The sequence below is a fragment of the Haliotis rubra genome, unplaced genomic scaffold, assembly GCF_003918875.1.
Source record: "Haliotis rubra isolate DU_JTF1 unplaced genomic scaffold, ASM391887v1 Scf198, whole genome shotgun sequence".
Classification (NCBI taxonomy): domain Eukaryota; kingdom Metazoa; phylum Mollusca; class Gastropoda; order Lepetellida; family Haliotidae; genus Haliotis; species Haliotis rubra.
In genome coordinates this window covers 1011880-1037886 of record NW_025765980.1, presented here as the reverse complement: position 1 = coordinate 1037886, position 26007 = coordinate 1011880, and the positions used below count along the sequence as shown (strand labels likewise).

The 26007-nt window shown below is 41.8% G+C and overlaps 1 protein-coding gene across 1 annotated transcript in view; it reads right to left on the bottom strand.

Annotated features, from left to right (window-relative positions):
• Positions 1 to 4324: 4324 nt before the first annotated feature.
• Positions 4325 to 26007, bottom strand: part of LOC124275081 (BAH and coiled-coil domain-containing protein 1-like) — a 33097-nt gene continuing 11414 nt past the window's right edge. Inside the window, 17 exon segments of the mRNA XM_046710559.1 lie at positions 4325 to 6134; positions 6137 to 6149; positions 6754 to 6918; positions 7734 to 7855; positions 8401 to 9099; positions 9956 to 10072; positions 10803 to 10911; positions 12824 to 12899; positions 13995 to 14109; positions 14440 to 14566; positions 15184 to 15477; positions 18361 to 18473; positions 18606 to 18704; positions 19567 to 19749; positions 20028 to 20138; positions 20398 to 20478; positions 20720 to 20815. Coding sequence (XP_046566515.1) covers positions 5938 to 6134; positions 6137 to 6149; positions 6754 to 6918; positions 7734 to 7855; positions 8401 to 9099; positions 9956 to 10072; positions 10803 to 10911; positions 12824 to 12899; positions 13995 to 14109; positions 14440 to 14566; positions 15184 to 15477; positions 18361 to 18473; positions 18606 to 18704; positions 19567 to 19749; positions 20028 to 20138; positions 20398 to 20478; positions 20720 to 20815 — 2717 coding nt within the window. The 3' untranslated portion in view covers positions 4325 to 5937.

Sequence of the window (26007 nt, the reverse complement as noted above, 5' to 3'; positions counted from 1 at the left end):
AAACTGGTCAAACCATCTTCCCCACAACCACGTGTTGTTACCTTCCAAAAAACTGGTCAGACCATCTTCCCTACAACCACGTGTTGGTTCCTTCCATAAAACTGGTCAAACCATCTCCCCTACAACCACATTTTGATCCCTTCCAAAGTATTGTTCAAAACATCACTCATACAAACACTTGTTTTTCCAACCATGGCGCTTTCACCAATAGTCACAGTACCAACATCTGTGACCACAAAGAATTACTACCAGGAAAGGCAGCATCAAAGGAGACTTTAACCAAACATGATTGGTGCCGACGGTTCCTGGAAGTCTGTTCAATAATCCCTTGGTCGTTAATTATTCATAGATATATTACTTAACTGTGTTAAGTGAAGTTGACGTGATGCATCCTTGAACCAAACATGTTTTGCAAGGCGCTGACTAAATATTATAGTTGACATCTGGAGAAAAACAGCTCGCAGTTCATTCAACACATGACCAATAAAATGCTCCATTAGATCGATTCTGAAATGTAATGGCATTACAACTTATTACTAATTAAATTCTTAAAACTATTATCATAGGCTGTTCTTAGGATGGGATATGCCAATGGCAAGATTATATATTGAAGGATTCCCAATGGAACAGTGGCCCTATGCCAACATGTGCAGTGAGCGAGTACCGAATAGTTAACCTCCGTGTTGGTGAATGAATAAAGGTGGCACTTTCAATGTTGAACGTATGTGTGTTTTATACCACCGCAAGGGTCTATTTGTCTTCTGTGTCTTTAAATTCCATATTATGTAAAGTGTGGTGCGTGTTGTGTGATGAATGAAGGCTGGTGCATTAAGCAAGGCTCTTCACAGTCCATGTAGACTAACAACTAGTCTCTGAAATGAACATATTTTACTGAAAAAAGTTCACAGTAAAACAAAAATAAAATATAATGAAAAGGAGCCCTGAGACTGAAGCTGAGGAAATCTAGACTTGCCACATTTTCTAGACTTGCGTTGGCTTTCTTGGATATATTTGCTTCAGGGTCTGTACGACAGACTACAGTCCATGTTACCATAACGGTGGTGCTTGGTTCATACTGCACGGTGAGTGTATGCTTGGAGTGTTAGTTGTGTTGTATGTGAAGATTGAAGGATGATGTGTGATGCTGGATGCATGATACTCGGTGTGTGATGCCCGATCCTTCATGCGTGATACGTTGTGCCCAATGCGTGATGCGTGGTGCTCGGTGTGTGATGCCCGATCTTTGATGAGTGATACGTTGTGCTCAATGCGTGATACGTGGTGCTCGGTGTGTGATGCCCGATCCTTGATGCATGATACGTTGTGCTCAAGGCGTGATTGCGGGGTGCTCGGTGTGTGATGCCCGATCTTTGATGCGTGATACGTTGTGCTCAATGCGTGTTGCGTGGTGCTCGGTGTGTGATGCCCAATCCTTGATGCGTGATACGTTGTGTTCAATGCGTGATGCTCGGTGTGTGATGCCCGATCCTTGATGAGTGATACGTTGTGCTCAATGCGTGATACGTGGTGCTCGGTGTGTGATGCCCGATCTTTGATGCGTGATACGTTGTGTTCAATGCGTGATGCTCGGTGTGTGATGCCCGATCCTTGATGAGTGATACGTTGTGCTCAATGCGTGATACGTGGTGCTCGGTGTGTGATGCCCGATCTTTGATGCGTGATACGTTGTGTTCAATGCGTGATGCGTGGTGCGGGATGCGTATTACGGGATGCGGGATGCTCAGTGCCTAATACGGATGCTTGATGCGTGTTGCTTTGTGCTCAGTATGCGATGTGCGATGCTTGATCCGTAATGCCTGGTGCGTGATGCGTTGCGCTCAATGTTTGATGCGTGATGCTCGATGTGTAATACGGATGCTTGTTGCGTTTTTGCTCAGTATGCGATGCGCGATGCTTGATTCGTGATGCGTAGGATATATAAACATCAGCCTGTGTGAAAAAACAAACCAACTGAATAAAATTCAGGCTGATAAACTTTCCTTACCACAATCCCTCAACCTGACGACGTATTCCTTATGCACGAAATGTTCCAACAACTTGTAATGTAATAATTTGTTAATCACATTCTGTTCCAGTCAACAATGTTCAACTAATCATTACGCCCATGTGGAAAGTCTTTATTACACGTGTGTACAAAACATTACGAAGGAGACTACGGCAAGAAACCGGCTATGGCAATCGGTGTGTCCACAACATACAATCATATCATTAAGAAAAACATTCTAATTTCCCCAGATATCATGACGTTTTCTTATCACTCACGCCGGACACATTAAGTATGCTATAAACTCTCATATAATGAGATGTTTTCATGACTAGGAGATGTCTGCCAGAAATCCCCCTACCCACTTCCCCCACCACACTGCCCAGGACTGTCTTATGTCCCCCTACACAGCCAGCTTCTGTCGATGCATGCCGAGAATGTACTAATTAAAAATATATAGCGGCACGGTTTGTTATGATTGACTTGCGTGCGGGCAATAATAAAATCATTGATACAAATTTGATAAAAGTCTGACAACCAGCATGATTTATTGCCATGCTTTGAGTCGATGCAGATTTCCACCTCAGTGATCGTGTTATGTGATATGCTGGAAGTAGTTATGGGGAAATACATTCTCGGTTCTGTGACGTCACTCAAGCTGACCAATCGTGAAGTCAGTCGGAAAACGAAGTCTTTGCTTTTACACAAGCTGTAATTATGTAACGGGTATAAAAAGAGACATTTCTAAATATTTGTTTGCATCACAAATTAAGGTTTGTCAACTGTTGATAGATGGTTTTTTTCCAATCTTGTTGATCGCATAATTCCTCAGTGTAATACGTTAACTGTAACTTAAGACAATAAATATGATCGTCATTATCTGTAACATTTCAATGACTGAATAATGAAAATAATTTAATAGAGAGCAAAAGACATAATGTTATCAGAGGCGTAAATCTATGCATACATTGGTAATGTTTCCCTCTGCTAGAACCATTACCGTTGGTGATTCTATCTACTCTGACAGCGATGCGTCATGTGCTACTATCCAGATGAGTAGTCGGGACTAATATGGAGACAGACTACATTCCAGACAACTAGTGTCACTCGTTGACGCCTGCATCGGCAGCCCTTAGACGACTTCGCCGCCTTGCATTGCTTCCTTAGGGTCGTCTATTTGAATCATAATGGCCAATAGCGACTTGACCATAACGGATAATTACGTACTGACCCGAGGCGTATTTGGCAGATATTAGTCAGCAGCATTCTGTGTAGATTAGATAATATTTCATGTTGTTTAGTCCTCAAGCAAATAAACATGGGCAAAGAACCTCATCGTTGGCAATCGGCCAAATCACACATTGTAAATATGTAACGTCAACGCAAGACAAAAATTGGACTCGATTATTTGTGGAAACAGATTCCAATGTGCGTAAAGACAAACTAGCGATGAAGAAATATGAATGGATTACTGCAACTAAGCGATAACACCAGGTGTTCACAATAGGGTCAGCATGTCCTCCTCTAGTAGCACAAGCCGGTTTCCACAATGACCCAAAAAATGTATTTGTTCTTTCCTGAATCCGTACAACGGTAAATCACGTGCTTTAATGTTAGTCGACTCTTGCGAAATGCATGGATTCTGGGAAACTACTCAAACCGGAAATTGCCGGAACAGCGTACTTGAGATGAAGCAAACAAATAGACGTATGGTGGCTTTCTGGGTGTCTCACATACCCGTTGTCTTTCTGTCCATCAACTAAATGTGTTTGCTGCTGTGTTAATGTTATGCTATCATAGATTCGATTATGAGGACATGTATGTAATTACAAAGTAGGGTGTCATCGTATCCCAAATCGATGCTCATGATGTCCATCACTGAATTGTCTGGTCCAAATACCATTCACAGGGTGTAGTCACACAGCACGACATATTGCTGAATGCTGCGGTAAACAAGTAAACAAACCAACAAACAGACAGAGCGGGGTTCAAGTGGGGTGAAATGTTGTTGTAAACATAAAACGTCAATGCCAGAGAAAAACCAGTCTCGATTGTCCACCGGAACAGTTTCCATTGGCCACAAAAGGCACAACAACTGTGATACCAGTGAATGATTCACTGAAGTCATTAATGACACAAGTGAGTGAGTGAGTATGGCTTTACGCCGCTTTTAGCAACATTCCAGCAATTTCACTGCGGGGACACCAGAAATGGGCTTCACACATTTGTACCCATGTGGGGAATCGAACCCGGGTCTTCGGCGTGACGATAATGACACCAGGTGTTCTACAAAAAGGTGAACCATTCAACACAAACATCATCAGTGAAAATAGATTTATTGAGACATTGCATAACAGGATAAATTTACAAACAGTAAATATCCAATCTTCGTAGCACTTTCACAAATAGTACCTCTCCAGAAGAGTGGACTGTCTCCCCATCCCCTCCCATCTCGCCTCAGTGCCATCCTTATATTTGCACTTGACAGCTGAACACAGGCGTGTAGAAAGAGTTATGTACAAAGGACTCACGAGTTCACACTCGAAGCCAACCAGTAGAATACAAGGTTAGAAAGACACTGTGTAGTTACACTATGATGATACAGTGAAATATACACGGAAACAAACATATCCATTAAGTACTATGTTACATGCTCCAGTACGGCACTACCAAACACGAACACAAGGCCACGTTCTGCACGTGCTGTGATCACATGACAACAAAGGGAAGTAAGTCTTACCTACTTGCCACACGTTGTGAAAGACTGCCTCGTTTATACGGAATCTATCATGATCTTAGTATAACAATCTATTAAAATATTGAATTATATTAAAACATAAACTTAAGAATTGAAAGACATTCAAACTAAACTAAATAAACATGTTCGTAGCACTTCTAGCAAAGCAGGAAAACATCAGTACTAACATAAATTATTATTTTAACTAAAATAACACGACTGATAAACCATTTTGTTCAAGATTATGATTAAACAGAGAGGATCAAATTAAAACAAAAACAACAGTTTTAAGAGCAAAGATGCCTATTGATATTTCACTTTAAAGTTAGCCTCTCTCATAATTAATATAACATACTTGCTTCTATTAGTACACGATATTATATAAATATAACAAGTTCTTATATTAATGGCTTCTAAATAAAATATGTATAAGCTCTCGGAAACTACAAGCCAACAAGAAGCAAGCACGTACAGTTTTTTCTGTACGATGAACTTAAGGCTTTTGTACAAAAGGATTACATAAGAATAGTGAGCAATTGTTGGAACAGCCCTCCGCTAGGTGGCGTGTGATGGCTGTTTGTGTTGCACTACATAATTACAAACTGTTTTTCCGCCTCCAGATCACAACACGTTCATAAATGTACACATACCACATCTTGGAATCATTGCGTCATTGTCACGTGACTATTTATGCACCAATGGAAACTGCTGCCATCATAGACACAGCGCTTTTTCTCTGCTATTCGGATTTCTTCTTTTCACCGGGTTTGATATGGCACACTTTCAAGTCTCCATGGAATATTCATTTGGAGGAATAGAATTGCCACAAGCAAGAATCAAATGTTGCCAATGTGAAGACCTTCAAGGTCGTGATGAAGATATAGGTCAAGGTCACAATGGAGATGAAGGTTATCCGTAAACCGTACATGCTACCATCGAGAACACCACGATTACAAGTTGAAACACTTGATGGAAACAAGCACTGTGAAATTGAACACTCATATGACATTTCCTTTAAAAGTATGAAGTCAACGAATGACATATTGTCCCACAGTAATGTCTCGGCAACCAACTATTATGCTCTCAATGTTTCAATCATTGTCACTGTCAAGATCGAAAGCGGATTTGTCAGTCATGTTCATTTGAAGGACATTAGCACCTTAGGTAATACAGGACTCGGTTATCCAATCAGAGATCACAATACATCTGCTTCGTATCTTACAAGGCCTATGGTTGGATCGTAATACCCCGCCAGGTAGTACAGGTTAGTCACATCGTCCAATGATTGGCCTTTCTTCTGTGCGTCTGCGCGACGCCTCTTGAACTCCAAGAAGGACTGGACGTCACACTTGTGGGAGATGGTCTGTACAGCATTTTCATCTTCGTGGGGGACTCGAACAGCGCACCCTAGGGGGAGATGCATGACACATGTAATAAACACTTAAGATCTTAGATATCACAGTGAGTGAGTGAGTGCGTGAGTGAGTGTGGTTTTACGCCGCCTTTAGCAATATTCCAGCAATACAACGGCGGGGGACACCAGAAATGGGATCCACACATTCGACCCATAGGGGGAATAGAACCAGTCGAATCAAGCCAACATTTTAACAACTAGGAATATTAATACATATTGTCTGTATGCCAGTCGGGAATAACTTTATCAAGACGACCTGTCAATAGCATAATGAACTTACATATAACCAGGTCACACATCTAACCAACCGATACTCGTCCTATCCACGGATATTACGGATAAAATTCATAACAATATAACAAGTTTCACCTCAAGTTCTTTATTTCTTGGCCAAGGGCCAAAACAAAACATAATATTTCAAATCACAATCGTGGGTGGTTGGTAGGTTCACATATTTCAATAAGAGAGTGGTTTCTAAAATATACTAAGCACCAAAAGCCACTGTCCATGGAAAGAGTAATTGGTAAAAATCATATGCGCTGTTTCTTTTGATGCCCAGTATATAAGTTTTCTTCACGGATGAATTCCGACACTTACCCGGGGGTCAGCCAGCTTCTTTCCTCCTTTCGTCTCTTCCGGGTGGTAGAACCACTTGACCTTGACCGTCATCTGACCTCCCCAGGCTTCCCACATACTCTCGATCCGGCCGATGAAGGGGAGGTTAGGCCTTCCGGTTGACTTGAACACTGCACAATCTCCCACCTGGGGATATACATGGGGAACGGTTATTGGTGTGAGGCAGGGAGGATGGCTGTTTAACGCCACACTCGGCAATATTCTAGCCACGATGAAAACTGCCTCTAAATAATTCAGTCTGGTCCAAACAAACGAGTGATTGACATCATGAGGACCGATCTATGCAAATGGGATACGACCGCATACATCAACCAAATGCGCGATCCTGACCAACCGATCCGCTTTCGACTAGAGTTGCTGAGACCCGTATTTTCACGGATATGACAGAGGGAATGTGGTTTAATGCAAGCATATTCCACAAAACGACGGACTTCACGTAATCAAGCCTGGACCAGACAAACCAGTGGTCGATGGTGTGAGCAAAGAAGTCATGTACAAAAAACAAGACAAACTAGGAAACAGCTGAATGTTATGAGGTTTGTCCCAGAATAATATCAGTGTGTCTATAATTTCGACATGTATAAACATTAAACACTGTAATGTATTGACATGACACAGTTCTTCAGCAATATTTCTGCGTTCCGTATTCTTTTCTCAATAAGTATAGATAAGCTTAACTCGTCTTCAGGTTTCAAGTCATAACTCTGATCTATATCGACACTGAGTGAGTGAGTTCGGTTTTGCGCCTCTTTAACAACATTCCAGCATAATCAGGCTAGGGTTGTGTCAGGGTAGGGGATAGTGGTGTTGTTGGGGGTGGGTAGGAAAGACACACAGAAATCAGCATTGCATCCATGTGGATATCACTATTTAACGTGAAATATTGTAATTGTAACATTGTGTTTCTAAACATCTCAAGATGGCCTAGGCCCAATACTAACATTGATGTATTCTTTGCCTCTGAGTATCGCCTTATAAAACTCCTTCTTCGCCTTGCCCTTCAGCCCGGGGCGCTTCGTGCTCTTCCCGGACCATCTCCACACCTGGCGGGCCGGCAGGAACGCTGGAGGCAAGAGGGGGCACATTAGACACCATATTTGCATTCGTCATCTACAGCTGGTCAGACGCTTTCGTGTTATTTATTCATGATGAATATTAAAAAATCTCAAGCGCACATTGAATGGTAATGAGGTCCGTTTGATAGGTATCGGGTTACCGCGCCTTAGATTGCTAAAGGGCTAACAATGATCCTGAGTTTCTTGATGTGAGTTTCTGGACCAATGTCTCTGTTACCAGACTCGCAATTTCCCAAAATATAATGGGCCATTGAACTTTAAATGTTCGCATCAAGCCCAAGCCCTGCGTCAAGATATGGTTATGATGATTATACATATTGGCGTAATATCAACAAAAACAGTTTACATTTACGGATCTTATGAAATGTATTATCTATGTGTTATTGGGCCTTTGGAATTCCCTGTACATGACATAAATGATGCCTATGTTTAGTGTTGAGGGTAAGATTAAATAAACAGTATTATATAGTTATGACAACGACAACGGCAATTCCACAACGCAGCGATTTGGGGACTAACTCCCTGAACACACCTGCAAGACCCCCTTTACTCTCCGAGCTGACGGAAGTGGCTTTCTCGCTGCGCTTCTTCCTCTGGGTAATGTTCTTTGATGCTGCTTTCTTTCCCACTTTCTTTGACCCTTCCCCTGCCACATTCGTGTCTTCATCCGGACTGTCAGAGTCAGACTCCTGACCCTGCGAAGCCAGAACGCTCTCTTCCTCATCAGAAGAATCCATATCCTCATCCGAGCTACTATCCTCCTCGTCCTGCCCCGACCCGCCTCCATATTGAAGACCTAGCTTTTTCATGTCAAAAGCGGAAGGACGCAATATTGAGGACGGCTTGGGTTCCTCTCGTCTTGGACTGAGGGTTGTCAAGCTGAGACTGTCTTTGTTTTGAAAACTTTTCCCGAAAGTGGCTTTCCCGGGAGCTAGTCCGTCACGATTTAATATATTTGTTGCTTTCTGGCCGACATCGTGAAGGTTGCTTCTGGGACTGTGGTCACGTGACTGAGATTTCTTTCTGACGTCTGCTTCAAACACATCCGGGTCCTCTGAATCTTCCTCCAAGGCCCCATCAAACTGACCAGAGAAGCTATCCCGTTTGGATGGCCTCTTCTTGCACTCCGATAAGCTGAAGTAACCTTCGCTCGACTTCCGGAACTCAGAGTCATCCGACGTCGTCCGTCGTCGTCTCTTGCTTAGATTCAACAACGGGTTCGGGTCGTATGCTGAAACCACAAAAATCCGTAAGTCATGCTGTTTCGTTTTACACCGAAATCAGAAATATTCTAACCATATTACTGCGGTCTGTATATAATCGATTTTTTTTAAATTCTGAAGAACGTCCAAGCAGTCTCACAGTCTCTGAACCACATTATTTTCCCTGCAATGCTAAAGCCCTAAATGAAGCAAGTCACGATTTCCCCTGGTGCAAGCTGAATCTCTGGTCTCCCTGGGACTCCTTTTCAATTTAAATGGGTCTATATTTTACAATCAAAATTATATATATTCAGAGACTAAGCGTTAGTCTACCGAGCCCTCAACGGGGTAATGTGTACCTTACAACCCAAATAAGACTGACATTATGTCCATAAATAGTTATCGGATTCAAAAATATATAATACCAAAAAATCCAAAACGAGTCTAGAACAGTCTGTAATTTCACGCTGGAGCGGAGACAATTCAGACTTGCAAATCATTCTAGACTTACGTAGGAGCCCTATTTGATTTATTCTCTAAGGTCTGGGAGACAGACAAAACAAAAGTCGTCATTTACGACAAGCAACAGAGCGACGAGGACGTAATCTAATCTGATTCCCAACTGATGCACGTGTGTTTTGCTGTTTGGAATATGTAAACAAGCCTTAATAATGTCAACAATGTTTCGTTACACCTCAAGAAACAACACAACGTTACCATGTGAAGTTGTGAAAGTTCGATGGCAGAGTTTACAAGTTTAATGTTTCAAGTGTCAAGCCACAGTAACAAACTCTAACAGAGGTGTTGTGAGTATGTTGCCTTCGATTACGTAAACAATCCAGTTTAACAGAGTGTAACAGAAAGTCGTCACGTGACAGCACTCACAGACAAGGGGGAAGTCTTGAGGCAGTAGTCGTATGTGGTCGATGGGAATCCGGCCAGAGTCGCCGTCGTCGAACTCAACATTGACGGAGTACTTGTCGGCGTGGGGGTTGGGGCTCGCTGAAATAACGCAGAGAATTTAAATAACTCCCAACACTGTTATAAATACCAAGGCGAGGCTATGCGAATCTCCTTCATATCTCGAGCAGTAAAAATGGTTCAATTTAATTACGGCTGAAGTCGTTAGGCAGAAAGTTATCTTGTTGTCATCAAACAAATACGTGATGGGTGTTTATGGCTGTAACAACTGGGAGCGCGTTTAGTGCAAGCTGCGTGCTATATTGCTGTTTGCCAGTGTATGTACAACATACGAGTACAACAAACGGTGGCAGGCTCTTCAAGAGATGGTATGATGAGTCCACGAGGCCTGCTGCCATTCACTTCAAGTCATAATCGACGTGCATTAGCGAGATTAAGAAGTGAAATCTTACAATTACGCCTCATAAATTGTCAATGGAGGAATTTAAATTAGCCGTGACGTGTGAAATGAATAAGCTGTATGCGAGTATTAGGTGCAGCTAGTACGAACGCGAGCTAATTCTAGCATTAAACCGTTCATGGATGTGCGCCCCAATATCGCCATATTACCACTGCGTGCGCACTCGCGGGAATGATAAAGTTCAAAGAATAATGTCACCATCACCTCCAGCTATGGTCATTAATAAACAAAGCTGGTTTGATGTTTTCGTAATTGTCAACTTGATGATGCTTTTGCAGCAGTATGACAACCATTAGACGACGAGGAGGAAATATCGTTAGAGGATTCTCAGCGCTGTGAGAGATATCTTACTTTTGGCCACAGTGCCAGGGTAGAGGCAGCTGAACTGTTGGCTCCAGTAGGCACACACGCGGGTACCCTCGGGGAGGAAACGGGGGGACCCTGGCTTCACGTCCACGATCTGGGGAAGAGATTACATGTATGAGAAGCAATATAGCTCAATAGATCATGAAAATGTCACAAAAAACATACAGCCCTAAAAACCAGGACCACAACAGTGTTCCAACTTGGATCCGAAAGCCATCCATAGCTTTCCTTGCGAACTTCTCAAGACGTTCCAACTTCGGAGGTTGATGCGGCGATAGTCCAACCCTTATCTTTCTTTCAGTTTCATAATAAACATTACGTCACTTCGTTTGTAAAGGAAGGGGAAGGAAAGAGTCATTTTCTGTACTAGTAATGTCAAATTAAATTCCTAGAAAATTTGGAAAAAAATCTCCGAACGGCATTAAGAAGTGATACACGGAAAGGCAAGGATTTTATAGATGTCAACTTCTTTTTTTTGAGGAACACGTTTCGGAGTATATTCTTACTCCTCCAACAGATGAAATAAAGGGACATAGTCACTTTTTCGTTGTGAAATATATCAGACATGTTCAAACGGTTCAGAACTCTCTGTTTGTACTTCATTTCTTAAATTATGCAGATCTGTGAGCGGAATGGTATATTCATAGCTTGTCTTTTCAATATTAGTACTATTCGTTGGTATATCCTGATTGTGTTGTAAGGAACTAGCTTTTGAAGTGGAATGCATAAATAACAGAAACTACATAGAATCTAGTGTTTCTTTTGAACTGGTTAATCTATTTGTACATATGTACACAGGATACCACAATCACCTATAGAAGACCCTGTCTAGACGAGGGACTTTTATATGTATAGAAGGCATTGTTTTACGGCTGTTTGCTAATGACCTGCAGTGGTACGGAATTCTGTATCGGGTTGTATTGCTTCATTCCAGGCCAGTGTAATTGGTTGTATGTGGGGCTTATCTTTCTGGGTACACATAATAGCCTTGACTGTCGTGTCAGAGAGCATATCGTGAGCAGTAGGCGGGCTATGTCGACTGCAGCACTTTGATGGTTGTGGCGATGAAAGACGGGATTATATAGACGACGGTTGTCGTGCGTGCACACACAGCCACACAATCGACTTCCAGGGGTATGTCGCCAACAATGTCGGGAAACCTGCACACAAAATCTTACGCTCGGCAGCAAATGCGCCATTCAAAGACATCAGCAATCATACGTCTTCCACTCCGACGATCAAAGACAGACAGAACTATCACAACTTTCAATTAGCCGTACTTTCGTTTTCTCAGAAGCGTGAAATATTATTGGACATCTGTACTCCTGCATGCAATGTGTAAATTAGCGGCATTTGCTGGAGCCGTATGCACCAATGTACCTTACACTTCTACAGAAGTCGCAGCTGACAACAGCCATTTAAACCTGAATCACAAACGTTTACATTCTCATTCAAAACGAATTGATCCGTTTCGCCCCGATTATGTCATATCGATCTTTAATGCCGGAGAGTTTCTGTTCGAATGGGAGGGAAGAGGAAGCGAGGGATATTCGCGTGTTGGAGGCAGCGTTTGAATCGACGACAGACGATCTTGCCCAAAGAGAGGCAGAGATGGTTAGTTTGAGCGCCTCCTAGCGGCCGAAACACGCAATACAAGTAAATTAATCCTTCTTTCTTTCTGACTGAGTGGGCAAAGGAGCCTAGTGTTCTCGAAACTCAGCGACCGAACACATCGACACGAAGGGCAATCTCGAGAGTCGTGATTTGAAACAAGACACCCATTTAATGCGTTATTTACTCATGTCTCCTCATGTTCAAACGTTATTATGACTTGAGCAAGGATAAACAACTGTCCTTCTATCTGCAATATTTGTTCAACAATTTCCCAACCCTGTAATATATTGTGACACCGTGAACTAATAAAATATGCATAGATTTCCCGGGTTTTCTTCCGATGGTCATTTATGCATGAACTTAGCAAGGAAATAAACCTAAGTTGCACGTACCACGTTTTTAAGGATTTCTTCCTGTGGGTAAATATGAGGTCTGTTTCCCCGCTGGTTGTCCACGACCACGCCGTAGCTGAAGAAGAGGAAGAAGTCACGTCACATTGTTGCCGCTGACATCACTACAAGAGTCTTTCAAAATATCATCAGAGCGTTTTACATACCTACCGGTGAAGACGCTTCACAAACATCGACAAGTGGTCTCAACGAATAACAGCCATAGGTCGAAATAGATAAAAAATAGTCACAATGCCGGGAAAAAAGTATGAATTCTAAATATTTTTTACAAAGAGAGGAAACAACTTTCCTGTACTATTTTCCATGTGGAATAAATGAGTTTCATCAGAGAAAATGGTTCTCTCACCGACCACAATTGCAAGTACTAAACGACCCGGCAAAAAACGGCATCCACTTGAAAATTTTGTTTGACAAAAACCATTACAAACGTCACAAAAACATTCCCAGGCTGAAAACAGTCAAACATTCAAGGTCCAAAAAATATTAAACCCCAATCACCTAAATCACCATAAAAACCAATTCCCTGTTCTTTATGTTTAGCCAATTAAAGGTCCAAAAATACTAAACACCAACCACCTAAATCACCATAAAAAAACAATTCCCTGTTCTTTATGTTTGCGCCAACATCAAACATGAGTGTATGCTTTCTAGAATCGTCGTAGCAGGATGTACTGGTCGCAAGAGGTTACGAAATGGATGAAAGTGAGTGAGTATGGTTTAACGCCTTCTTTTAGCAATATCACGGCAGGGGACACCAGAAATGGGGATCACACGTTGTACCCATGTGGGGAATCGAACCCGGGCCTTGTCGTGACGAGCCAACGCTTTAACCACTAGGCTACCCCACCGCCCCGGATGGATTGGACAGGTTCAGAGATACTGGTTGGCTGTGTCTGATCTTACACATGCGGAATGGGTAGTTGTTCATAATATCAATCACTGGATTGTCTGGACCAGACTTGACTATTACACACTGCCTTCATATAGCTGGAATAGTGCTGAGTGCGGCGTTGTGAAACAAACAACCAAAATGTATGTAAATGATTACTGCCCATTCATGACTCTTTAATTTGGAACGATGTTCGGATTAGCGGGTTTCCTGAATACTCCGAGGTTCTTATACATAAGGTAACGAACAAATATACAAACTTACATGTCTGGAGGGTTGATGGCCTTGAGAGCTCCCTCGTAGAATAGCCCATCCTGGAACTCCAACACCCTGAGACCATCCTTCAAGTCATCCAGTCTCATTACGCACGATCTGGGCTCTGAAGGATCAAGGTGAACTATTCCGTTACACGTAAGCTTGGCTCAGGCAAATTGGCAGACATAGCACATCTGATTCAAGTCTCGCAAACACCAATACCACTATCTACTTAGCTACATTTTATGATCACAGGTAATGATTACAGAAATTACACAGACAGTGTCTCAGGTTGACCAGATATTAATAACAACATCTAGAACTGAGCATAAATGGTCTTCATGGTCTTTTATGATTAATAAGTTGATATAGTCAGGATGTAAACTTAATGGGGCTATATTATGAATCCATCTTATACAAGAACTGCTGTCGTTCAGTGAGTTGTCTTCCCTACCTGGTGTATCAGGTCTCCGCCTGAGGGCGCTGAGAGGGATGTCATCTCCATCACTTCCGCTGTCTTGATCAGATGCTGATTCCGCTAAATCACGGGTCTCCTTTGGCCTCGCCTTGATGCTGCCTCGCTGTGGGGTAAAGATAATGGTTGAAATAGGGAAAGATAGGTGGGTAGACATGTCAAAGAGACATATGTGGCATTCGGAAATAACCCTCTTTTTCAGGATAGTAGACGGGGCTTTTAGAGTTCACAGGTTAATCTCACACACCAAAACCTACACGAAAAATGTGAATCGAGAAATTTAAGGGTCTACCAAGTACTGACACTATGAAGAGAGAGTGTACTAATTGCCCCCAAACGCGTCACCGTTTGAGACAGTGCAGTTTACACATGTATATATTGTTCATTTTAGTAACTGTTTATGGTAGGACAAAAGGAAACATTTCCTTTGGATGTTTTAGTGACAGTTGCATCGGTATGCAGGATGCGCTACCTTCTTGCGAACGCCTGATGTCATCACTATATGATAATGATGATAAACCCATGCATATTGCATATGACAAACATGTAGTTGGAATCGTTCACTGAACTCCGATTTCAGTAGACATTTCTTAAGATGATGGAAATGGTTTTGTCGCTTTTATTTCAATCCGACGCCAACCCGTTTGAATGATCAAGGTTTGCACACTGGATCGCACACTGACGTCAAACAAAACATTAGTCAAGCAATGTAAAGGAACTCACGTTAAATCTGTCCTCTGAAAAACTCGTCTTCTTGTTCATGTTCTTGGTGTACTTCCGTTTGACCTTCTGGGACAGTTCCTGGAGACTCTTGGCCTTCTGAACCTTGGCCCTGTCCCTGTCATTCTGCGTCTTGCAGGGCCGGGGGGTGAAGAATGTCTTGTCCTGCTTGGCCCCTGGCTGCTGGTTGTTGGGCGAGGGCTGGGGACTCGGCTCACTGAGGAAGATCCGTTCACTCCGTCTGAGACACCACTCCTCGTCCAGGTACAGAGGCTTCAACGCGGTGCTGCCATCAAGCTGGAGGAGAGAGCAGTGGGGTCAGCAACAACAACAACATCAGCAGCAACAACAACAACAGCAACAAAAACGTTTACTTCAAGTTAAGGTCATAACTAGGACAGGAAGGTGAAAAACAAAAATATGTGACACCCACAGGGTGGGCTGGCGTGTAGTTGGTTGAGTGAGTGAGTGATTGGTTGGTTGAGTGGTTGATTCATTGCTTGAGTGGCTGAATGGTCGCTCTAATGGTTGATTGGTTGAATGGGTGCTTAATGGGTTGATTGGGTGACTGACTGATTGCTCGATTGATTGGGTGGTTGATTGACTACTTGATTGCTTGACTCGGGAATGAAGAAGTGAATGAGCAAGTGGCAATGTACGGTCAATCATATTGGCAAATCGTGTTTTTCTATTTTTTAAGTAGTAAGTATATGGAATGATATTGTTCCAAATATAAAAGCTTTCATGTTGGGATCACCTGTTTGATTGGCATTTTAGAAGTTAATGAATAATAAAAAAATGGCACGATACTTTATGGATAACAACTTCTGTACTATATTATGACACATCATAATATAATATAGTGAGGTGCTACGGTATCTCGCTGCATCAGCAATTTGCACGAATATTTCCGATCGTTATACTTCCCAACTATAATTGACACGTAGGTGCAAATTGTAACGCAACAGTCATGGACTGATGAAAATTCACATCTCTTTCGCATGCAGCTGATTTGTAGCAAAAGGGCGCTAACAAACACGCGTCATCACACAGTTATACCAAATGACACATTCATGTTGTTCCCGAATAGGCGACGAAACACATTAAGCACACAAAACAACATACACTGTATTTGTTGTTGGTGAAATTCACAACACATTGTGGACGTTTCAACAAACACTCCGAAGAGCCCAACAAAATGAAATCAATGAATTCCCTCCAATTATGGATGAGGAGACCATGATCTAAAATGTTTTATGTACAAAAAATTAACGATCAATCTTAGATTAAAATTCATAAAGAGTGACATGATTGAAAACAGCTGTTTAGGAAAGTTCCCTCCAACATGGATGATTACAATAATAGAAATGAAGAGATCTTCTCATCAATCATCAATATTTGGCCTCCCACACACATCAAAGTTAATATGGTACAAAATTCACGAGAGACCCTAGTCAAGCATAATTCTACTTAATGGGCCCAAATTATTAAACGCGCATTAAAAGGGTTCTGTTTCACTTTAAAATTAATATTTAAACCTGAAATATGAAACTGGGAATGCACGGAATGTTGAGATCACGCGAGAGTCAAGCGAGATTGAAAGTGACACGAGACTTGGAGAGTACAATGTTCAGCTGGCGGTGAGCTCCAAGATGGCGTTGCTGAAGTCTCAGTAATGTTGAGAATGATTATATTTTGGATGAAACGTGGCGCTGCTGTGTATGTCCTACATGAGGAATATAACTAAACATTAATCCAAAATTATACTGCGAAATGATCTTATTCCCAACGTTTAAGGTTACATATATTGCTATCTCATTCAAACTTCTGAAGGGCGGTGGGATAGCCTTGTGCTTTGCTCGATACGCGAACGACACGGGTTCGATTCTCCACATGGGTACAATGAGTGAAGCCCATTTCCGGTGTCCCCAGCCGTCATATTGCTGTAATATTGCTAAAAGTGTCGCCAAACCATACTCACTCACTCAACCTTCTGACAATATCGTTCATCACTTCCGGGTTTTATTCCCTATGTGGGACAGTACGTAAAGTTCATATCTCGTATAATTCGGATAAGATGCTTCTTTATGGTTGACGCAGCCTGTTTCGAATATGTCTAATATCGCTTATCCGCTTGACTCGAAGTACTGATATTTCGACACGCATTCGAGAGCTTTAAGTCGAAGGTTCGACCCATTTCACCCAACTTCAAGGGTCCAAGAGAAGTATTCGCAAAACATTTAAACAATTATTCTCCCGTCATATTCAACGACTTCATTAATTCTCCCAAGTAATTAAAACTAGATATTTTAACAAATACACAATTTAAATTACTGTGAAAGTATTACTGACAGGGAACAATAGTGCAATATGTATGCATGAAATATAATTGTGTTTTCTTCTAGAGAGATATACTTACACATAAACAGACATACTGTTATATAAACAAATATGCGTATAGGTAAGTGCGATTGTCATCATTGCTCGGTGGTGCGAATATAATCAAGTCTGAATTTAACTAAATCAGCTGGCTGTATAGAACGTTTGCTTTGAAACTGACGATGGCGTTTGTCACGTTGGAGACTACTAATTATTTGATTTATTCGGTTAATTATATCCCATTTGACCGAATCCAACATCGATACTGTGCACAACCTGAAGTGGTTGTAAATGTTGACGTCGACACTGTGCAACAAAACGTTGTTGTAAATAATGACGTCGCTATTACGTAATATATAATGTTAACGTAGAAACTGTGCAACGTGTACACAAATACTGACATAGTATCTAGCGATTATAGTGCTTACTCGTCACACAAAAGGCCCTAGTTTGATTCCGCACTGGGGTGCTAATAGCGACACCTCTGATGAGCTATTGGTGGACTACGGCATCCCCTGCTGTGATCCTGCTTGAATAAGCCGCGTAAAACGATACCAACTCATTCAACCAACAGTGTTGCAGGCAGGGATGTGTCCTCAAAGTCCAGAGCTTGTCTCCCCTCAAATCGCGGGTGACAATATTACGCAATATTCAGCAATATTCAAGCAATATCAAAGCAGAATCACCAGAAATGAGCTCCCCATTATCTCCGTCTTTTAAATCGAACCCGGCACTCCGACGTGACAAGCGAACGCTTTAACCACTGGGCTACCCCACCGCCCCCTCAGTTCTAAAACTCACGTTTATCTGCCGTTGCTCCTGTTTGCCAGCAGGCTTCTTGTCCTTGTTTGACTGACCGACTTCCCGCAACTGCAGCAAACCCAGCGTCTTCGACTTCTTCGCCACGATGGTCTCTGCAACGGGAAAACCGATGTTGTATAAACCCAAACGTGGGACCTATTCTTTATTACCCGTAACACATTTATCAGAACGAATGTATAAAGTATTTGAACAATGCATGACGTAACAAGTCACATGACACATACCTGTTCCTCCCCCTGAGGAAATGGGTGCACATTTCTTGGGCCGACCCGGCTTCCGTTTCTTGTTGGTACATTGGGGGTCACTCGCTTCCGTGTCAGAAGCTGAAACCATCAGGAATCTCGCTTAGAGATCGTTGCGATGTAAATACACATCAGGCATTATAAACTTACGGCAGATGTATAGAAACACGTACGGGACAACACACAACAGTAAAGAATGTAAGCATAGACACAGAAAAGAAATAAACGTAAAAATGAAGTTTTCTCGTAAAGCCACATGATAACAAAATATTAAATTCACAAGTAAGAAAACATTGAATTTACTGGATAACAACTTCTGTTTATTAAATTTGTGGTATTTCGATGTACATTGCAACACCGTAGTGAACCTTGAGGACTGACATCGAAACGTTGTTTAATGCAACAAAGCAGAAACTGTTAACAGCGCTTGAACTTTTTCGTATATTCATATGTCTGAAAGATTATTCAAGCTGAACAATTTTACTAAATGTTACATTCTTAAGCCTAAAAGCATTTTTCTCTTCCTTATAAGTCATAAAAACAAGCCGTCATATAGCTGGCAAATTGCTGAGTACGGCGTAAAATTAAACTCACTCATAAAACAAAATACGATATTCCTCAGTCCGATTCAAATTATCCTTGTTAAATGTCAAGCTGATTTGTCATGTGCCAAGATTGACAGTGACACAATGTTGGTCTGAATTAACTGCCAAATATAGATCCTGAATTATAATATCATTTATTTCTCTGCCAGACATTCCTCATTCACATACTTAAGAGCTGTTAAAACGAAATATAGACGACAGAAAAGCAAGAACGCCAGAGCGCGTAGTCGGCAAACATGACTTTTTCCCCGCCCAACCGCCATGTTTGCGTTCTACGTCACACCACGTGACAACCATGCACCACCAGAAGAGTTTTGATTGGTCGTATAAAGGTGTACCTCTCTTATTTAATGGGCCCTGCCTAGAATCATCAGCTTCTTTTTCGACAAACACACCTTCCTCTAATTTCCGTTTTTTCTTCTTCATATTTGCTGCAGTGAGAGCGGAAGTGGCGAACTTGGCAAGGAGACCGAGACCAGACTCTAACATGGACGGAGAGACCGCGGCCGGACTCGTGGACTCTAAAAGAACAGCATTTACCATCAGAGATATTTCGCATTTGGTATGAACATTACGAGCACTGCTATTTCGTTTCTTTGACGACATATGAAAAATAGTTTGATCATGTGTTTAGTAATGATTACGATTGTTTTGCGGAGGTTTTTACTCAAAGCATATTTCTGTGGTCAATAAACTAAACAAACAGTTCCGATTGTGGATAATATTATCAATATTCCTGGTCAAGTGTGGAAGGACAGAGCTAACACTTGGTATTTTGGACAATGGTGTCCATACTGACCTATTTCGGCTGATTCTGACGAGTGTTGGCGTTCAATACCCTTAAGCATTGTCTTGGGGCGCTTTTTTTCCACCAGAGAGTTTTCAATGTTTGAAAACAGATTCCCAGCGTCTGAAACACAATCAAAACGGAGCTTGCTCAAACTGATGACGGAATATCAATGTTAATTGATCCGGGGAAGGGACGCTGTTCAAACACAGGTCACTGTTGCTGGGGCGAGCTTGCCTGTCGTTGGTCAGTACGCTCATGCCAATGCTATATAGAACGAAATACAGTCGTGGATCTACTCTCGATTATTTTCAACGGAAAGTCTTTTTATATGTGCATTTACAGGGAAGAAAACTGTTCGTGTGGAAAGTCAGTAACTCACCTGAAGTTGACTGAGAAGATTCCCTCTCGGCCCCCATACTGATCGGTTCTTCCTTCCTCTTAGCAAAGGGCTTGAATTTACCTAAAATTAAACACCGGGTGTCATACGAATCAATCTATTACAATACGACAATTGTATTTAAAGGGTCCTAAATGTTTTTGTTTTTGTTGTTGTTTTTTTTGGTTGTGGGGGGTTCAAGAAAACTTCGTAGCTATATTGCCGAAATGATGCCGAAAGAACGTACAGTTTTAACTCTCTCACTCTTTAGAGGAAAAACATTAAATCATTCGTTAGAATTACAAACTGTAAATATAAAATTTACCTTTAGCAATATTTGCACCCTTGGATCGGAAAAATTTCTTGTCGCCAAAGCTATCGGATTTGCAAAGGAAACTTTCGTTTGAAGAACTGGTTGCGTCTGAAACAGAGAGATGCCCCAGTGAGGTTCATACTTTAAATGATTATTTCACACGTACTAAATAAATGATATGAAAAAAGGAACAAGGAATCTGTGAGCTTAAAAGGAAATTGGGGTAAAGATCATGCGACTGGATCACTGAAAATCCGTTAAGACACCGTGTGTTAAGAAATCGCTTTCATAACACCCAAACCTTGTAACCTGATTATCTCCATACAACAAAATGTGGCTTGATGGACCATGCATACTCACACAGAGCGTACCATCAACGAGTGAATATAGTTTTACGCCGCTTTTAGCAATATTCCAGCAATATCACGACGGGGACACTAGAAATGCGCTTCACACATTGTACCCATGTGAGGAATCGAATCCGGACCTTCGATGTGACGAGCGAACGCTTTAACCACCGGACTACCCCACCGCCCCACGTACCATTAACGTAACAGTGTTATAGATATTCCAATCCAACCCATGGAATTCCCAAGGCATGCCGTTTTTATATCTTGCTAAGGTCTTGACATAACTGTTTCATAATAGAAGAAGCTGGGACTACATTGTGAAGGATCAAATTACGCATATTCTCATCATGTGAATAAATATTTCATCGCACTGGAACAGACATGGGTCTCGTTCCAGGTCCATCAAATCTGATAGCTTAATTATGTATGTGTTATTGAATGAGAATGTACATAGCCAGTGTATATCAGATATCCAGGCTGGGCAAGTCCCATCTGGTTTACACAGAAATGAAATTGAGTCATGCATCTCATAATTGGGTGTGGTCTAACTTCAAAGTCTCCTAATGATCTTCATAGGCATAAAAAGTCAACTGGTCACCGACGTGGGTTGAATTGGAACAGCAAAGATCGAAGTCACAATATGCTACAAGGAACAAAGTTCAAACAGTGAACAGACAACCATATTGGATATCGGAACTTATCTTATTCACTTGAGTCTTTTATGGAGCATTTTTGCAAAATCTAGATAGTTTTATATAAGATTTGTTCATGCCTTATTGAATTTCTAATCGAACAACCGGCAAGATCGTTTTTCTCCTCATCTTTTTTTTATGACAATGGGGTGATCGCCTAAAATACCGCAGTTTGAAATACGATAAAGAAATCTGATCTCCAGCGTTTACGAGAAACCATAACATGGCTTATATTGAGGTAGTTGATTCGTTTCATGGCGAACACTGATATAGTTCATTCGTTACCTTGAATCAGGTGAGCTAAATCATTCGGAGCTACCATCCTTTGATAGCTAATGCTGTGTTTTGGAGTGATAGCAAGGTATTTTTTGTGTCTTGTTTGAAGATAATCACCTTTGATAGATGCTAAAGATAACTCCTTATTAATCCGACCATTTTTTATCCATGTCAACACTGAACCCTGCTTGTTTCATCAATCATACACCCAGGCATAACGAGGGGGGACGACGGAATGTCGACGGGAAGGTGAATGTCAAATACACAGCGCCATCTGACGTAGAAACGTATAACACCGACGCATCTTTGATAGATGGTGTGACAACGGTCACAAGGAAATATCAGCGTTGAATACGGCCGTGGATCATCATGTTGTTCCACGTCACATCAACATCCCCTCAAGTTAGTCACCTTCACCATGTTTTTAAAAAATAAAACAGTTTATGCTTAGTCCTAGTGATTTAAAACTACTTTATTGGCTACACGAACCACTAACAATGTCCTTAAGGAATACACGACTACTTAAGGCCCAGAAGACGCTTAAATCAGCGTTTAACGATTCCAGCAAATGCACCAGACAGATATCTACTGTCTCCGACTGTAAAATAATCAATTTTACACCTTGAGCCGACAAAATCAGCCGGTAAAAACTCTAAGTTTGGAGCAGTAAAACTGAAGGTGTCTGATTCCGACATGCTTAATAGCATTCCACAAGAGGGCTATAGGTCCCTGTTGCACCAGGAAACGAGAAGCACTGAACAGCTCAACATAAACCTTCACATAAATAGTGAAAATGCCAGGGTTAGGCAAAAACGAAAAAGGCTTACGATGAAAGCTTCTGGGATGAAGCTTAACTTTTCATATGAAACTAACAAAGCTCAAACCAAATTATTATGCTTGTAATTGTACAAGGTGCTTTATTTCAATATCAGCTGCGTAGAACGTTCGGGGAAGCATTATGAATGCAAGCCCTCACAAATGAGGGTATATATGCAAGCCCTCATAAGTGAGGGCATTAAACATATGCATTCCGCTTAGATAATGGCCAGTATTGTGTAATGCTTTAGCGAAAGCGAATGGGGTTTTGTACCCAGCAGCAAGAGATTTCGACGATGCGGAGATAGGTTGATGCGCGATCCATGCATACAGGCAGAGACGAGATCGATGGAAGGGTGTATGACATGAATTCGCTTTTCCGCATACGTGATAAATCTAAGTCGGCCTCTCGCGTCCCGGGACAGAGCGGGAACCCCTGGAGTCGACAGTCAGAGCAAACCAGCAGTTTACTATCTCAAATATGCAGATCTGCAAAGTAACTCCCAGTGTAATATTCAATTTGAGTGAGCAAGTTGTGAGAAGATACGGAGGTCGATCTATCACCGAAACAAGGGGATGTATCTTGTGCCGCGCTGACTTGGGGGAGGCAGGGATCGGCTCTAGCCCCTCCACTTTCAATACATGGCAGTTATTGATGAAGACTCTAATCAACTTTGAAATCCTATCCGTTGTGTCACACACATAAAGGCCCAGCTATGAATAATTTATCATAAGCAAATACGCTGTGAATGCCTGGTTTGGAACCATGATAAGAGATCGGACCGGCAGCCGTTACAAGTAACGCCAACAAAAACACTCCAATGTTCTTGGTGTAATTTCATTTTGAAAGGTTAATCCAAAAACTATGTGAACACGTGGCTCAGCGAGATCCCTAGTTCCGGAAGCGGTGATTACCTCGTCACGTCGTATGTCTCAACGTTTGAAGATCGGAAGGACGCCGCAACGCAGAGGTCGGCGGGACACGTTGAGCTAGATTACCACTGTCTCATGGACAGCTAACTACAACCGAATCTCAGAGTTCAAAGTTACAGAAGAGGTAAAATAGCATGGTCATTTTCGAATTCCTCTAAACAAGACATTGAAAAGGATAGATTTGGCTGGTGTAGATAAAGAAAGACTTTCTAGGTTGCTGTTTCCATATAATCTTGTCGTCTAGCTCAATTAAAGTTTAAACTTAGAATCAAAGACTGATCATTGTGTGGCTGAAGCTAGAAGAGATTCCCACTAGGAGAACAAAGCAGTTGGAATACGTCTCCAGTAATTGGAACTACAAGACCAGCCGTAGGATATGGTAAACAAGGAATCCTGAAAAGTTCTTACAATCGCTGACATGTTTGATAATCCAAATACTGATACCCGCCGTAAATGGAGATACACACTTTACTGTTAAAAAGGTGTCCAGTTGAAAATTCTCACTTGATTCGTGACTATGTAGTGTAAAACTGTGATCCCATGTTACAAGTGACGTCATATGCATGTCACCTTCTGCCATTTCTAATGCTATACAGGTAACATGTCCATGGTACCCGTATCAAATACCATTGTTTGTTCCACTTTTAGCCACTATCAAACATACGTGTATATTTTCTTTTGCCCGATACTGTACTTGGTCCCAGTCGAATGTCTGCCTTATTATTCTACCAGACAAAAAACACAGACTTGAACATATTGCACGTCTCTGTCTAGTTGAAGAATACCTCCAGTAGGAACTGATGAATATTTTAACAAAGTGACTGACAGTAATAGATTGTATGATGTATCTTGCTGTCTTCTTTTGTGTTTGTTTGTTTGTTTGTTGTTTAACGCCGCACTCAGCAGTCTTCCAGCTATATGGCGGCGGGCTGTAAATAATCGAGTTTGACCAGACAATCCAATGATCAACAGCATGAGCATCGATCTGTTGGGAACCAATGACATGTGTCAACCAAGTCAGCGAACCTGACCACCCGATCCCGTTGGTCGCCTCTTACAACAAGCATGAGTTAGTGAAGACCAATTCTAACCCGGATCTTCACGGGTCTTGTGTCGAAGAAGAGGGGTGGGGGGATGGTTTAATGGTTAAGGCATTTGCTCGTCAGACCTGGGTTTGATTCCCCACATGAGGCAATGTGTCAGGACCATTTCTACATGAATATTACTGGAATATTGCTAAAAGCGGCGTAAAACCATACTCACTCACTTTGTAAGATGTACGTTTACAAAGCGTATGCCAAGTAAAGTATTCTTAACCATCACGTAAAATTTATATTCACTTCACATACCACCCAGTCTTGTCTACTTCACTAGAACAATGTTTACATAAAGACACTTGTCATGCTTACAGCTACACATGACATCACATCACATCACCAGACTACAGACCACTCAGATTTGTTATATTTGTTTAAACCTCTAGCTTACATTAATCAATGTCTGTTACTCAGTGCTGATAGCCACAGGTAACACGCACCTGTGACAACCATATACACCACGCCTTCCTCTACCCTATTAACTTTTAAAATGACGCATACACCGTAAAATAGTATAGGGTAGGGTTTGTTAAACTCAACTATTTTCGCAGCCGCGATAATTTGATATTTTGTTCTGCTTTATCCTGTAACTCTATAGCAATACACATTCAAAACACATCGCCCCACACGTCCCTGAATAAAACTTTAAGAGATCCTTTAAGGTCGCTGCCTCAACACAAAGTCAATATCAGGGTGGTGTAGGCATATGAGATGCTTCAAGGTCCCTGGACCCAACACAAAGTCAATATCGGGGTGGTGTAGGCATGAGAGATCTTTCAACGTCCCTACTTCGCATGAGAGATCTTTCAACGTCCCTACCTCAAAACAAAGTCAATATCAGGGAGGTGTAGGCATGAGAGATCCTTCAAGGTCCCTACCCCAACACAAAGTCAATATCGGGGTGGTGTAGGCATGAGAGATCTTTCAACGTCCCTACCTCAAAACAAAGTCAATATCAGGGAGGTGTAGGCATGAGAGATCCTTCAAGGTCCCTACCTCAACACAAAGTCAATATCAGGGTGGTGTAGGCATGAGAGATCCTTCAAGGTCCCTGCCCAAACACAAAGTCAGTATCAGGGTGGTGTAGGCATAAGAGATCCTTCAAGGTCCCTGCCTCAACACAAAGTCAATATCAG